The sequence below is a fragment of the Lynx canadensis genome, chromosome D1 (genome assembly GCF_007474595.2).
Source record: "Lynx canadensis isolate LIC74 chromosome D1, mLynCan4.pri.v2, whole genome shotgun sequence".
In the NCBI taxonomy this organism is placed as follows: domain Eukaryota; kingdom Metazoa; phylum Chordata; class Mammalia; order Carnivora; family Felidae; genus Lynx; species Lynx canadensis.
Genome location: NC_044312.2, coordinates 76,981,437 through 76,998,518, shown reverse-complemented (window position 1 = coordinate 76,998,518; position 17,082 = coordinate 76,981,437). Strand labels below are relative to the sequence as shown.

Here is a 17,082-nt window from a genome sequence, read left to right as displayed (position 1 = left end):
CCCAGCCAACAGCACATGGAGCAGAAGCCCTCAGTGAGCCAGGCAACCCTCAAATCATGAAAAATAATAAGTCGTTGTTTTAAGCCAGGACACTTGGGTTGGTTCGATGTATGATAATAGAAAACAGAACATAAGTAAACATATCACATGTTTAAGACCTGGACAAATATGGGTTGTAGGGTCCCTCTGCCACCTACCAGTTTTGAGACCTTTTGGCCTTACTGCAGAGCTCATTAGTACTTTAGTTTCATCTCTGCTGTAGAAAGACACCTTCCTCACAGAACTTTGAGAATAAAATAATGCTACAGCTGGCGTACCCCCAAAATAGTTAGCCGTCATTGTGAGCATTAATAAGGTAAAATGGAATATTATAGACTTAACTTTTTGTGGCACTCTTGATACAAATCTCATTTGGTAGTCCAACCCAAGCTGTATATACATCACTCACCTTCTCCTTAGCCTCTATCAGATTCACACTTCAAGTGTTACAAGAGTAAATGTCAAAGCCTCTATTTCAGACTAGCCTCCTGACTGCCCTCCTGGTCTCCACTATTGTTCCCAACCCACAGTCCCCCATCCACTCAGTGACCTATCCAAAGTCCTAAACCCTTCCCATCCCTCCCCGGCTTTAAATCGACCTATGTCTAGTACTGAAACCTGAATAAATCCCAAAACCCTTCACCTGGCCCAGATCCTACAAGCACTTGTCACTGTATTTCTTCTCATGGTGTGGCTTTCCCTTTCCCCTCTGTAATGTCGTCTCCAGCTACGCTAGTGATCTAATTCTTCAAACACCCTAAGCTCACCGTGACTTGGGCCTCTGCCTTCACCATTCCATCTACTTGGACCAGATGTCCACATGTCTCCCTGGCACTATTTGGAGTCCAACTCAGATGCAAAGTCAGAGAAACTTTTCCTATCAGCTAAAGCAACGCACCCCCTCAGCCCCTCCCCTACCATTGCTGTCAGTCCCAATATCCACGTTTTGTTTGGTTCCTTTCTTCTTAGTCCTTAAAACTTGACATAATATTCATTGTTTGTGTGTTTGCATACTCACTGTCAGTTTTCCCTCTCGGTAATAAACAAAAGTCACCTGAGAGCTGGGCTTCTGTCTTGCTCACTACTGGAGTCCCCTCTGCCTACAGCAATGTTCGGAAATTACAGTCCACAGGCTTGTTTTTGTATGGCATGCAAGCAAAGAATGGCTTTTACATTTTTTTTATGGTTGGAAAAAGTCAAGAGAAAAACAGTATTACATGACATGTGAAAATAATGTCAAATTTAAATTACAGTCAGTGTCCATAAATACATCTTCTTAGAACACTGCCACATTTATTGTCTATGGTTCCCATTGCTTTAAATGGCAAAACTAAACAGCTGCCACAGAGACCAGATGGCCCGAAAAGCTTGCAGTATTTACTTTTGACCCTTTACCCACACAGACAGACAAAGAGCTGTCCGTGGCCTTAAGTATCGTATGATCAATCTGCATGGGTCCAAGGAATTTTTTTTAACAGGAAAAAATATCCGACAGGGAAGATTTCCCAAGAACCAGGCAACATCTGACCAGGAATTCTTTTTTTTTTTTTTCAACTTTTTTTTTTTTTTTTTTTTTTTATTTTGGGACAAAGAGAGACAGAGCATGAACGGGGGAGGGGCAGAGAGAGAGGGAGACACAGAATCTGAAACAGGCTCCAGGCTCCGAGCCATCAGGCCAGAGCCTGACGCGGGGCTCGAACTCACGGACCGCGAGATCGTGACCTGGCTGAAGTCGGACGCTTAACCGACTGCGCCACCCAGGCGCCCCCAGGAATTCTTGTCCCCATGAAAAGCCAGTTGAGTACAAGTTTTTGATGAGTCCCTTGGAAGTCTTCCAGATTCTTTACTCTTCTCCAAATGAGCTGCATTGCTGCGAGGAGCAGAATGCAAGGTCTGCATTCTCATCAAGTGCTCTAACGGATCCACACATAGCGAAAAGCTAAATGAACAGGAATGGAGATGTTTGGAAAAATTAAACACAGATTTCTTAATAAAGCTGAAAATAGCTTAATAAAGCTTAAAATAGGCTCCTGGCATCCCAAGGCGTGTTTATTTCTGTTTAAATAGATGACTTCCCCATAGACTGTTATCAGCTCAGTGGGGATCCTAGGAGAGAAGTACTTTCCTCCTCCTGTGCATTTTAAGCTCTTCTCAGATGAAATTCAGCCAGAGACTATAAAAAGCATCTGTCAATCTGGATGAAAACAATAACCATGGTCAAATAATGCTAATACTCTTAGCTGCCCATTTCTGGAGTGCTCTAAACAGATACCAAATAGCCTCAGAGGACAAGATGGAGAGATTGACAATCCCTTAGCAGAAAGGTGGCTTCTTGGGAGAAGATGATGAAAGTATCAGGTGGACGAGCGACAGGGTCATTCTCACCAGGAAAGCTGCCGTCACTGGCTTCAGTCAGAAAGAGGGTGACTGTTTCAGCCATGGGCAAGAGTGGGTGGCACGTGTCCTGATGCCACCAAAGACAAGTGGTAACTGGAACTATGACACACCCCAGGTAAAGAGGGTGGCCTGTGGGCAGCTTCAAAGGGCACTCAGGGGAGCAGGTTACGCCACTGGCAGCAGAACCAGGGATGACAGAAAAGGGTCACAGATGGGATTTCAAATGAACACCAAGGCCCTTTCCAAAGGGAATAGGAGATCAATATTGTATCAGAGCACGGGGTACACTCTGGAGCTCAGCACCAAGGAAGAGAAGAGGATGTGTTTCTAGAGATCTACTAGGAGATGGAGGAAAAAAGAAGTGTGCTGGGGGAAAAAAAAAAAAAAAAAAAAAACCTAAATGATGAAACAAGCTCACAGACAGACTGAGAGAAACACGGACAAGAAGAGAGAGGCTCTGAAGAGACAGCAACGGTGCTGCAAAGTAGCTTAAGAGAAATAGTTAATCTTCCTAATCACAAGAATTAGAGCCTACTACGATGAGGGGTCTAATCAGGTTAATTAATCAACGTAAAGGGCTTATCCTTCCAAAAAAAATCACTTCACAGTTCAGATGTGCACCTTAAATGTTCAAAATCCCGCCTTCTAGATAATCAGTGCAAGTTCTGGTAGATAAAACGAATTCAACAATAACTATATACTATAACTTATATACTGTAAGAAATGATGGGGGGAAAGTAAAAGCTTTAACCACCAGGTAATAGGTGATGACTTATGAGGGCATTTCTGGAAGCTGTCAGTCTCTCTTGGGCTTACTCATATGCCCTCCTCCCCCTCCGCCACAACCCTCACTCACCCTAGAGGCACAACTTACTCTGGGAGCTCTCTGTTGTCCCCTCTTGTGTGTTCTCACAGCACTCTTGCTTATGCTGCTATTGTAACACTCATCACATTCCGTTAAAATTGCCTGATGATTATTGATTCTCAGTCCTCAAGACAAAGGACATAAATTTTCAAAGCTGCATCCTCAGAGGCTTGCACAGTGCCGAGCTCAAAGCAAGAACTCAGTGGAAGAAAAACATCATGGAACAAGTGAATCAGAGAAAGAACAAATGAAGTTACTAAGTAAACGAATGAATCAAGTATCTTGCTACTAGCAAGAATAAAACTGGGATCAAAATAACCTAGTTCCATTACAGCATGAATATCTTGAATAGGATCAACCTCAGAGAATTTTCTTACCCTGGAGAAAACAAGTTCTTTATAAATCAGGGTTTTCAACATCTTTTTCTGATGCTGGTGTAAAGTTGATTTTTAGGCACCATACCTTCTCATGGAAATGACATCTTTTGTCAAGTTGAAAGATCAAACTATAGTGAGTATTTTAGGTATGCTCTAGCCACTGCCTTAAATAGTTAAAGATAATTTCATTTGAAATTCCTTTGCATTTTGGGGCACTCTGGATTTCGACACAGGTCATGATTTCATGGGTTTCTGAGTTCAAGCCCCACATCGGACTCTGCACTGGCAGCTGAGAGCCTGCTTGGGATATTCTTTCTCTCTCTCTCTCTGCCCCTCCCCTGCTCATGCTCTTTCAAAATAAATAAATAAAACTGAAAAAAAAAAAAGAATAAAATCTTTTTTAAAAATTCCTTTGCATTCTTTTCATAGCACTGTTTTCAAATCCAGAAATCTACTTCTTCGTTATTATAGATTTCTGCACAGTAACTTCAAAATCTCTTTTCTTTCCTTTTCCACAGAATGTCCATTTAAGAGATCAGGTAAATACCTGAATAGGAAGCAATCTTAAATATAAGGAGAATGATTCCCTTTTTATCAATAATAACATCTAAAAAAGAAAGAAAAATATTCTCGGCAAAGTTGAACACTTTGAGAAGCATATTAAATAGACACTATAAAGTTTGATGGATTTAGTTATCATGCATAGTTATATTAAATACATTACTTAATAGGCTACATTAAATAGATTAATTTAGAATGATTATCCTTTACCATGATATCAAATAATTTTGTTTAATCTCTTCCCATGCATCTTGACTTCAAGGTCTTCCCCAATACAGAGTCATTTTTCACCTTCTCTAAAATTTTCCAAACCTATCATCATCGTACCTGTCTGTTGAGATAAAGCACTTTTTGAATCTGTGTTTCATGCCTTCGTTGGAAATTTCCAGTGAAGTCACAAGAATCGAATTGCATAATGTTAAGACTTCTTGTTTTCTCATTTATCTAACAGGTAAATATTTGTGACCTCTACATGGTGACCAAAATTGAACTGCGTTATTAAGTGATTTTTAAAAGGCATATATGTAATAACATTCAATACTTGCATTTGTGAGAACACACTTCCAGGAATAATGACTAATTCTTGTTAAGTGATTTTTTTTGCCCCCATTTAACCTTTATGCTACAAATAAATTCTATAAAAATCCTAAACTGGCATAGTTCATGTCATTTTTCCCCCGTCCTCCAAAGAGCTTCTTATTGTTCAAAACAAAAGCCCAGTTCTCTAGTCATAAGAGAACACTTATAAGGACTTGAATTTAAGGCAATTCTTTTTTGTTGAGGGATAGAAAAAAAGGAAAATGCCTTGTACTTGGAAATATATGATATTCTCTCTTTTGTGGCAATATTCATTCATTTATATCTATTTTGCATGAAGGAGATTGGTACTAAGTGTAGCAAATCAGATGTGTAAACTGATTAGTGCCCAGGCTAGTCTTCCTCTGAGATACTGTTTTTATACTCAGGCTATACTGGTCTTAAGCATTTGCAACATTGGTAACAAGACATTCCAATTTTTTTAATGTTTGTTTATTTTTTTTTGGGGGGGGGGGAGAGGGAGAGAGAGAGAGCACAACCAGGGGAGGGGCAGAGAGAGAGGGAGACACCTAAAATAGGCTCCGGGCTCTGAGCTGTCAGCATAGAGCCCGACGTGGGGCTTGAACCCATGAACCACAAGTGAACTGAAGTGGGATGCCCAACTGACTGAGCCACCCAAGTGCCCCTAGGTATTCCAATTTTTCTTAATTGCTTTTGTAAAGAGCAATTTTTTTCCCACTTAAAATATATCTACTTTATTTGTTCCGTGTTTCTTGGGGCAATCACAAATGCAATGTATGTAGCTTCCCATATCAGTGTAAGCAAATTCACTTTGATGTAAAGAACACTTTACCACATTGGGTACCCATGTTATTCAAATTGCCAGGGAAACTCCAAGGACCAAGTGCCTTCCTCCAAACAATTTCTAGCTCTGTAATCAGCTTCCTGCAGATATTTTGCATATTCCCAACTGAGCCTATGGTAATACTATCTTTTTTTTTTTTTTTTTTTTGCAACCTCTGTAATGATCCAGAACTGGATACATTTCTTCAAAATTCTCCTATTTGTAAAATAAACCATCCTTTTTGTTTCCACTTCATATAATTACCTGGTAGAAGAACACAAATTCATGGTGAAAAACTCAAGTTTTCCTGGTTCTCAGTTCTGAGGGGAATCTTTTCTGTTGGCCTTTTAAGCAGATTCATTGTTTTCAGAGCTGTCCCCTAACAAGATTTCACATACCAGACCTTGAGGAAAGCTGAAGTAAGAACATTAAAGCATCCTTCTATAAAAGTAAGCCTATGGAGATGGTGGTAGGGACAGGTAATTATGAAGTGATACAGTTTAGTATCTTTATATTGATATTTATGGACATCAGGATTTGAGATTATTCTTTTTAATAGCCCTCAAGAAAGTATACTGATGAGAGAAGTATCATCTGATCACTCGACAGACTCATGACAATTACTTGCTTTCAGCCACTAAATTTTGAACTGGTTTCTTACACAGCTGTCGCCAAACCAAACCACCTTATTTAATTTTTGTAACAATCTTATGAAGCAAAGTAATTACTTTTATTTTACAGATTAGCAAACTGGAGATCAGAGAGGCTAAGGAATTTATCCAATGTCACAGAGCTCCTATGTGGAAGAGCTGAGATGAATGTCAGCTATGCAACCTGAATGATTTGCAAGGCCATTAAAATAGAGCCATAATGGAGAGGAGTTAATTTAGAGAAAAATAAGACAATCTGTAGCTGCTGTTCTTTATAGCATCAGGACTTTAAGTGAAGCAGAGTAAATTGATAAAGCCTAAGATAAAAGTATCCATTAACGTAGTACAGAAAGCTTCTCAGGAAACAAAGGCAGCCTGCCAACCACCTATTTACTGCCTTGAGGGCAGTAAAGTTCTTTAGAGAGGAGCAGTCTTATAAAGAAAGGTTCATAGACTGAAGCCAGACAGGAGTATTTTGCAATACAGTAGTTCTTCCAGTCCTTCAGTCCTATCTGTGAATTCAGGCCAGTCTTTTCTTTCCACCTTTTTTATCTGCCTTCCATAAATACTGAGTGTGAGCAGCAAGTAAGAGTTTATCCCTGTCTCAGGGTCTGATGTTGTAGGGATGAATGACTCCTTCATTCCTGTAGCCAAAGAATGGACTGTATAGTAAGGTTGATGGGAAGGAAAGCGCATAATGATAACCAGAGATATGCATACTAGGTAGGATATACAGAGCTCTCTAGGAGAACTGGGAGAGCTACTCCCCTCCATCTCAGCAGGGAATGGAAAGAGAGTTAGTCAAGGAAGCTTCCCAAAGGTGGTAATGATCAAGTTTAGTCCTCTAAAATGAAAAGGCCGTCATCTCCTGAAGGGGAAAGGAACCAAGGCCATGTGCAAAGGTATGACCTCGAAAGGATACATGGCTCTTTAAAAATGACCTCTGTCTGCACACTTTTTGGGGTGCCACACTGTGTTGTTACTGGAGTGAAGAGAAGGGATGGAAATGGTGAACCTAGAGAAGGAAGCAGGTCTCACACCATGGGAGGTCTTTCATGTATACTCAGTTGACTTTCTCTTAAGGCCAAAGGGAAGCCACTCAATGAGAGGTTTTAAGTAGGAAAGTGACATGATACAATTTTCCTTTCAGAAAGATCTTACCGAAGGCATTGCAGAAAATAGATTTAAGGGGGCTCAATTATAGGCAGGACACAAAATCATTCATTTTTTGGTGATTCAATAAATATATATTGTTTATTTTGTCTGTATCAGTCATTATGTTAGGGGCTACACAGGACAAGGAAATAGAATACATAGCATTTGTCCTAGAAATGCTCATAGCGGGGCGCCTGGGTGGCGCAGTCGGTTAAGCGTCCGACTTCAGCCAGGTCACGATCTCGCGGTCCGTGAGTTCGAGCCCCGCGTCAGGCTCTGGGCTGATGGCTCGGAGCCTGGAGCCTGTTTCTGATTCTGTGTCTCCCTCTCTCTCTGCCCCTCCCCCGTTCATGCTCTGTCTCTCTCTGTCCCAAAAATAAATAAAAACGTTGAAAAAAAAAAAATTTAAAAAAAAAAGAAATGCTCATAGCTAAGTGGGAAAAATCTAACACTGATAAATGGAAAGTTCCACGATGGTATAATAGGTGCCATCAAGGTAGTCTGACCTAACAACTGTGGGAAGACTCTGGAGACAACCACCTTTAACAGAAAGGCATACTGTAGCTCAAATGTACTTATCAGCATAAACTCCCACTGTCAAATAGAAGCCAATAGCCAGGTTACTGTCTGCATTTGGGCTGGTTGTGCCATGAACAAATTCCCCTAGTCATGAGAGAAAAAGATAGAGCGGATAGTGTGGGTTAAGGTAGGATGGGGTTATGTGGCATTGCAGGGGGGAGGACTTCATGCCAAAAATTACCCCTTGCTGTATCATCAAACCATGCCTCTGGTGCAGATCTAGATCTGTCCAGAGCAAGGCATCACATTGTAGGCCAGTGGCGGCCCTGGCTAGCAACATGTGTAAAAGTCCGCTAAAAGAATACCATGATTATAACTAACTTATCTCTACTAGCTTTATTCTTAAAGACAGACTCACAGATAGGTAGACAGTCACTTCCTCCTCAAATGAAGTCCCTGCAAACTAGCATTTGGTTTTCCAAACCCGGACCCTGACTTTATACATAATGAAGCTAATATAAGGTAATATGTTAAGGCAGAGACTTTTGGGAACCATAAGGAATTTTTCAAGTCTAAGTCCACTGTCTTTAACTTGTGGTTCATGAACCAACCACAGTGAAATCCAAAGGTTAAAGCTGAGACACAAAAGTTTCCAAAATACTTTAACTATGCACTCTTTTCTCAATTTTATTTTTGTCTGCAGGCCATTCTTGCAGATGAAGCCACCGCAAGTTCTCATAACCATTATTTTCATTTCCAACTTAAATAATAACTATTTCTGAGCTCTGATAAAATGATCATTTTTCTTTGTGTATTTCCCAACTAGGGCCTTAAAAATTCTGTAAATAAACTAACAGCAAACATTTAAATTAGCCCAGTGCTTTTCATTTTCTTTTGCACACTCTTTCCTCAAAAAAAAAAAAAAAAAAAAAAAAAGAGATTAAAAGAAAGTAAACTATCACAGACTATGAAGCAGTGAACATGGAGTTACAGTGCATGGTTACATTTGTACAGTGAAGAATTATGGGCCATGTGCTTCTTCACTGGGGAGTTGACCTCTAGACTCTTGAGTCCAACTAGAAGGAATCCAAGAATGTGCTTTCCAGGAGAGCTCAAGTACTCAGGGATGTCCATGTGTGAAAAACTACACAGCGAAAATTCCTTAGGAACATAAACATGACCATGGAAAAGATGAGAGATCTAGGAGGGAGTGGAAGCATTCTGTACTAGCTCAGCTTTACGGTCCTTATTTATTATTAAGGTTACAATGTATATTTTGTAGGCAAATTTTATTGCACTAATTAACTCATTAACAACCTCTAGAGAGAAGCCAGACTTCTCTGCAGGCTGGTTTGCTGAATTTTAATGACCCAGATAAAGAGAAAAATGAGCGTTCTAGGTTCTGTGGAAGCCCTGGGACTCTACAAACAGCTCTGATTTACTTAGTGTATCGTATCATAGAGAAGTGTGAATTGTGAATTAAAACAGAGAAGAATTCCCCAATACGTATACAACACAATAGGTTTGACTAATTTAAATAAGCAATGCTTATGGCATTTATGGCATTTTAATTTAACAGAAAAAATCAGCTTTGATTTGCTTCCCCTGCCTCTTCTGAGTTGGAGCAGGAGCCAGTTTATTCCAGAGTCCACACTAGCCAAGCAGGCTAGGGTTTCTAAGTGAGAAGAATGAGGTGAAGAGTGAGAAGGACTTGGATGTAGCTCAGCCTGCAAGGCATAACCATTTAATTGACAGTACTGATGTGATTTGTGATACTCTGAATGATATCTGATGTGGTACCCTGACCTCCGATGTCTGGAGTATGGACATCTTTGTTCTCCATGGACGCCAAGACTGCATTGCGAATGGAGGTGGCATAGGAGTGGAGCTTGAGGTAATCTAGCAAAATGCAGCCTGCCAGAAGTATGGCAGTAGGGTTGGCCATATTCTTATTGGCTAAATTCTTGCCTGATTGCCTTGAGGCTGTTTCAAACACTGCATACGTATGGCCATAGTTTGCACCAGGCACGAGGCCTGCTCCCCCAACCAACCCTGTGCAGATGTTGTTGACTATGTTGCCATAAAGATTGGGCATCACCATTACATCAAATTGCTGGGGCCGAGATACCAGCTGCTTGGTGGTGTTATCCACAATCATGCCTTCGAAAGTGAGCTGAGGATAGCGGGAGGCCACCTCTCTGCAACACTGTAGGAAGAGACCATCTCCCAGTTTCATGATGTTGGCCTTGTGCACAACCGTCACTCTCTTGCGCCCCATCTCCTGGGCCAATTGGAAGGCATATTCAGCAATGCGCAAAGACCTGGCCTTGGTAATGATCTTCAGGCTCTCGATCACTCCTTTCACACTCTCATGCTCCAGGTTGCTGTATTCACCCTCTGTGTTTTCCCGAACAACTAAGATGTCAACATCCTTGTGCCTTGTCTCCACTCCTGGCAGACTCTTAAAATGGATAACATTGGCATAGAGATCCAGCGTGGTGCGAAACATATTGTTGCGGGATTTGTGAGACGGTGGCAGGTTGTGGTCAGTTTCGATGTTGCCCTTCAAGGCCACGCAGTTTCGACGGACTGCCATGATGGCATTGTGAACGTCCTCTTCACCAGAAGTGGAGTTAACTATCACCTCCTCGAAGTCCACAGGCACACATGCATGTCTGAACACAGTCTTAACATGCAGCATAAGTTCAGGCCCGATGCCATCCCCAGGAATCATAGTCACAGTGTGTCGCCCACCATACTTGGCTGATGGAGGAATACCATGTTTAAAAGAGAAGCTCCTCAGTGAGGTCTCACGGCCAAATAAAATCTCCCAAGAATGGCAGAGAGGAGAAGGTCGCAACATGGCCTTCACAAAGCAACTGGCAGCTGTCAGCATCTTCAGCGCCATGATCATTAAGGAGAGGTTAACTTATGTAAAAATACACAATCTTCCTCTTGTTTTAAATTGGCTTCTTCTAGCGGAATTCTAGATCCATAATTCTTGTGTAGGTCACAACTGTCTCTCCTGCTTGGTATTCTATTCTGACAGACATTCTACTGCAGTGAGAGAGATGTGAAGTATCATATAGAAAGTATATTTATTCAACGTGCTAACCTCTGCATGATATACTTTTTTTAAAAAATAGGCTATATCAGGCCTTCTGTAATATCACACAGAAGTTTTGGGTTCACAGCAAAACTGAATGGCAGGTTCAGAGATTTCACAGAGAGCACCTACATCCCATTAAATTCCCTCCCACTATCAAAATACTGCACCAGAGTGGCACATTTGTTACAACCGATGAACCTACATTGACACAACATTTTTACCCAAAGTCCATAGTTTAAATTAAAGTTCACTCCTAGTGTAATAATTTCTGAGTTTGGACAAATGTATAAGGAAGTGTGTGTATCTACCACTATTGCATCATACCATATAGTTTCAAAGCCCTAAAAATTCTGCTCTGCTTTGCTTACTTATCACTGCCTCCCCCTAGCCCCTGGTAACCACTGATCTTTTAAGTGTCTCCATAGTTTTGCATTACCCCAGGATGTCATATAATTGAAATCACATTGTATGTAACCTTTTCAGATTGGCTCCATGGATTTAGTAATATGTATTTAAGGTTACCTCATCTTTTCATGGACTGATATTTCATTTCTTTTTAGCACAGAATAATATTCCATTGTCTGGATGTACCAGCTTATATATCCACCTACTGAAGGACATCTTGGTTGTTTCCAAATTTTGATAATTATAAATAAAGCTGCTATAATTTTGGTAATTATTAATATGTGCAGGTTTTGTGTGGACATAAGTTTTCAACTTAGTTGAGTAAATATAAATAACAAGGACTTCTGTATCCTATTGTAAAAGTATGATTAGTTTTGCTAGAAACTGATCAACTGTCCTCCAAAGCGGTTGTACTATTTTGCATTTCCACCAGCAATTAATGAAAATTCCCATCGTTCTACATCCTTGTCAGAATTTTTCGTCAGTGTTCCAGATTTTAATCATTCTAATAGGCACCTAGGGATAGTTCATTGTCTTACTTTGCATTTCCCTAATGAGATATAATGTAAAGTATCTTTTCATATGTTTATTTACCATATTCTCTGATGTGTTATCTTTCAAGGTTTTGGCCCATTTTTTTAATTGCGTTTTTGTTTTCTTATCGTAGAGTTTTAAGAGTTCTTTACATATTTGGAATGCCAGTCTTTCATCAGATGTACCTTTTGCAAAAAACTTCCCCCAGTCTGTGGCTTCTCATTCTTTTGACATTATCTTTTTTTAGAGAAGTTTTTTAATTTTAATGTAGTATATGTTTTTAAATATTTCTTTCATGGATCCTGAATTTGGTGTTGTATATAAAAAGTCATCACCATACTCAAGGTCATCTAGATTTTCTCCTACATTATCTTTTAGGAGTTTTATAGTTTTGCATATTACACATAAAGCTATGATTCTATTTGGAGTTCATTTTAGTGATGAATTTAAGATCTGTGTCTAGACTAATTTTTCTGCATGTATATGTCCCCTTGTTCCTGGCACTATTTGTTTAAAAAACTATCTTTGCTCTAGTATGTTGGTTTTGTTCCTTTGCCAAAAATCAGTTGACTATTTCTGGGCTCTCTATTCTCTTCCATTGATTTATTCATCTGTTTTTCTGCCAATAACAGTATCTTAATTAGTGTAGCTTTATAGTAAGTCCTGAAGCTGAGGACTATAAGTTTTCCAGCTGTGCTCTTCCTCAATACTGTGTTAGCTCTTTGTGGTTTTTTGTTTTGTTTTGTTTTGCCTCTCCATATACGCTTTGGAATTGCTTTGTTGATATCCACAAAATAACTTACTGGATTCTGATTAAATTTGTATCGCATCTACAGATCAAGTTGTGAAGAACTGATAACTTGACGATATTAAGACATCCTATCCGTGAATAGAAAACATCTCTATTTAGTTCTTCTTTGATTTTATTCATCAGAGTTTTGTAGTTTTCCTCATATAGATCTGGTACATATTTTTGATTTATACCTAAGTATTTAATTTTGGGGAATGCTAACACAAGTGATATTGTACTTTAAATTTCACTTCTTTATTACTTGCATATAGAAAAGCAACCAACTTCTGTGTATTAAACTCCTATCTTGAAATATTGCTATAATCACTTATGGGTTCTAGTTTTGTTGATTATTTCACATTGTCTACATAGATGATCTTGTTGTCTGCAAACAAAAACAATTTCTTCCTTTTTAATTTGTATACCTTTAATTTCCTTTTTTTGTCTTAGTGCATTAGCTAGAAATTCCAATATAATATTGAAAAGGAGTGGTAAGAGGAGACCTCCTTAGCTTGTACCTGATCTTTGTGGGAAAGCTTTGTGTTTCTCAAGTATGATGTTAGCTGTAGATTGGATGTGGCTCTTCTTCATCAAGTTAATGAAATACCCCTCTAGTCCTAATTTACTAAGAGCTTTTATCATGAATGTGTGTTGGGTTTTGTCAAATGCTTTCCTGTATCAAGTGATATGATCATGTGATTTTTCCTTTTTTATCCTGTTAAAGTGATGGACTACATTAACAGATTTTTGATTATTGAACCAGCACTGCATACCTGGAATAGATTTCAATTATGGTATATAATTCTTTTTCTACATTGATGGATTCAGTTTGCTAATATTTCATTAACGATTTTTGCATCTTTGCTCATGAGAGAGATTGGTCTTTCATTTTCTATTCTTGTAATGTCTTTGTCTGGTTTTGTTAGTAGGGTAATGTTGATCTTACAGAATGAGTAGGGAGTATTTTCTCTGCTTCCATCCTCTGGAATAAACTGTATAGAACTGCTTTTCTATCTTTTTTTTACAGTTCGTTTATTTATTTAGAAAGAGAGTACATTATTGGGTTAGGGGCAGAGAGAAGGAAAGAGAGAATCTTCACTGTCAATGCAGAGCCTGACGTGGGGCTCAACCTCACAAACCCACAAGATCATGAACTGAGTTGAAATAGTCAGATGCTTAATTGACTGAGCCACCCAGGCACCTCGGTATAATTTCTTTGCAGAGTTGACCAGTGAATCCATCTGGGTCTGGTGATTTCTGTTTTAGAAGGTTATTAATTACTGATACAGGCTGACATATATATATATATATATATATATATATATATATATATATATATATATGTATATGTAATGTATATATATATGACATAGATCTATATGTATATGTAATATATAAAATATATAGGTTGATATAGGTTTATTCAGATTGTTTCTTCTTATATGAGTTGTGACAAATTACATATTTTGAAGAATTGTTTGATTTCATCCAGGTTATCAAATTCATGGGCATAAAGTTGGACATAATATTCCTTTATTATCCTCTTTAATGTCCATCGTATCTATAGTAATGTCCCTTCTTTCATTTCTGATATTAGTAATTTGTGTCCTTTCTCTTTTTTCTTAGTTAGCTTCTCTAAAGGCTTACCAATTTTATTGATCTTTACAAAGAGGCAGCTTTTGGTTTTATTGATTTCCTTTACTGATTTTCTATTTTCAAATTCATTGACTGCTCCTTCCATTCTTAATATTTTTTCTGCTTACTTACATTGGGTCTTCTTTTTACAGTTTCCCAAGGTAGAGCCTTACATTACAGATTATAGATCTTTCTTCATTTCCATCAAATGCATTCATTACTATACATTTCGCTCTAAGAACTTCTGTTACCACATACCGCAAGATTTTGATAAGCTGTGTTTTCTTTTTTTTTTTTTATAAGCTGTGTTTTCATTTCCATTTTGTTCAAATATTTTTATATTTAAATTTCTTGAGATTTCTTCTTTGACCCACATGTTATTTAGAAATGTGTTGTTTAATCTCCATATGTATTTTGGGATTTCCCTGCTATCTTTCTGTTACTGATTTCTAGTTTAATTCCATTGTGGTCTCAGAGCAGACATTATTTGTTTCAATTATTTTCAATTTGTTAAGGTGTGTTTTATGGCCCAGAATGTGGTCTGCCTTACTGACTGTCTCATGTGAGTTTGAGAAAAATGTGTATTCTGCTGTTATTGGGTAAAATAGTCTCCTGATGTCAATTATATCACATTCATGATGATGTTATTTAGTTCAACTTTGTCCTTACTCATTTTCTGCCTGTTAGAGTCTGTTCCTTTTTATTGTTAACCCTTTAAGAAACTGCCAAACACTGTTCTAAAATGATTGTACTATTTTACATCTCCACCAGCAATGAAAGAGAATTATAGCTTCTTGACATCCTCACCAACACTTGATATGTATTCCTAATTTTAGCCATTCTAATGTGTTGTGGTAGTATCTCACTGTTTTTGATTTGCATCAAATCACTGTGATGGTCAGTGTCTTTAAATGCATGTTCTTATCTCAGAGTTACAAGCATTAATATCTAGGTATTGCTAGAAATCAACCATTCAACCCTGCAAAGCAAGCAACTTCTGTGCTTCCCAAAGTCATCCCAGCTATTCCATTAAATTAGAAATTAGGCATATCTTTAATTATAAACCAGCCATAATCCCATTCTTATTTAACTTTCAGGCATCAATGCCCCCCTCCATGCAAGTTTTTGGGGAGGTAGGGGTCTTATTTATGAAGACTTCCAAAAGGCTGTTAAAATCCAAGAAGATGAAGATACAGACTTAATAATGGCTACCACTAAAGAACACTCACCATGTCTAAGGTGCTGTGCTGGATATTTTACATGCATCATCAGAATTCACCAAGTAAGCATTACAGTCCCCATTTTACAGATGAAGAAACTGGCTAGCGCAGATCTTACAAATTCATACAATTATGAATTAATAAAGAACGCTAACAGGTAAGGTGAGCATGTCCAGGAGCCATAGAGGCCTAGGCCAGTGCTTCTCAAACTTGGCCACCCTAGGATCTCATTGAAATGCAGATTCTAATTCAACAGTTCTGTTGAGGGAAGATTGCAGATTCTGCATTTCTAAAGGGCTTCCTAGTGATACAGATTCTACTAGCCTCCTTACCACATATTGAGTAGCAAGGGCCTATCTTTACCCCCTCACAAGGTCCAGTCAGATAGGGCCAGCATTTGGTGTGCTTGAAGGCAGCCTACTGGGAGTCAATAAACTGCTTCCTAAACATGATATAAAACAGGTGTTGAGTAGGAACCAGCTGAGTACCTGCTTATCACTTAATATGTCACATAAGAAAGTTAACAGCTGTCCACCACCAGGGCCAAAGACTAGAGCAGAGGACAATCCCAGGGGAGAATACTGGAAGAGAAATGACTCAAGCTCACCTACATAATTTTGTTTCTACCAATGGGTCAACTCTTACATAAGGATACAGAGCAGTCCTCTTCCTCACATGGGGAAAAAGATGCACCTTTCAAAGATGTGAATAAAGCAGGAAGCCTGAGAATGGGATTATAAAATGGACAATGGTTGAGATTTTAATAGCCGGGCTGATCTACAAACATACATGGACAACTGAAAAAGTTCTTAACCTCAGTGGAACAAAAAATATATGTTGTACGGGTAAAAGAATAAGCAGAGTGCTATGATTTCACATATTCAAGGGATAAGAGTTCAACCAAATCTAATGTAAGAGTAATGTGAAGACAATATAAGGGTTTAAGTCAGGGACAGAGATAATATGACTTGCATTTAAAAATATATCCTTTGGAGGGTAAACAGCAAGGTGGCTAGCATGGCAGCAGGGAGGCCAATTAAGAGGCTATCACTACTGTTCTCTAAAAATGATCCCCAGACCAGCAGCATCAGGGTTACCGCAAACTGGTTAGAAATGTATTTTCTTAGGACTATCCTTAGACTTACTGAATCAGGAAGTCTGGAGTTGGAACCCAACAATCTGTGTTTTAATGATTCTGATATACACTGAAATTTGAGAACCACTGGGCTATGAAACGGTCCCAATAGCAAATCATGAGCAGTTGTGCTACAGTAAAGGCAGTGAGGAAGGAGAGAAATCATTTCAAAGATATTTTGGAAATAAAAACAGGACTAGACTAGTGGCCTGAGAGACACTGAATATTATTCTTAATGTCTTTAGTGGACAGGGTAAATGAGATCATTGATGAAAATGTATGACACTGGGGGAAAAAAAAGAGTTGGGCC

At 38.8% G+C, this 17,082-nt stretch overlaps 2 protein-coding genes across 2 annotated transcripts in view; both read right to left on the bottom strand.

Annotated features, from left to right (window-relative positions):
* NELL1 (neural EGFL like 1) overlaps positions 1-17,082 on the bottom strand; it is a 900,960-nt gene that overhangs the window by 303,411 nt on the left and 580,467 nt on the right. The window lies entirely within an intron of this gene.
* LOC115525766 (isocitrate dehydrogenase [NAD] subunit gamma, mitochondrial-like) lies at positions 9,689-10,858 on the bottom strand. The gene has a single exon (XM_030333130.1). The coding sequence runs from the start codon at positions 10,856-10,858 to the stop codon at positions 9,689-9,691; it is 1,170 nt and encodes a 389-aa protein (XP_030188990.1).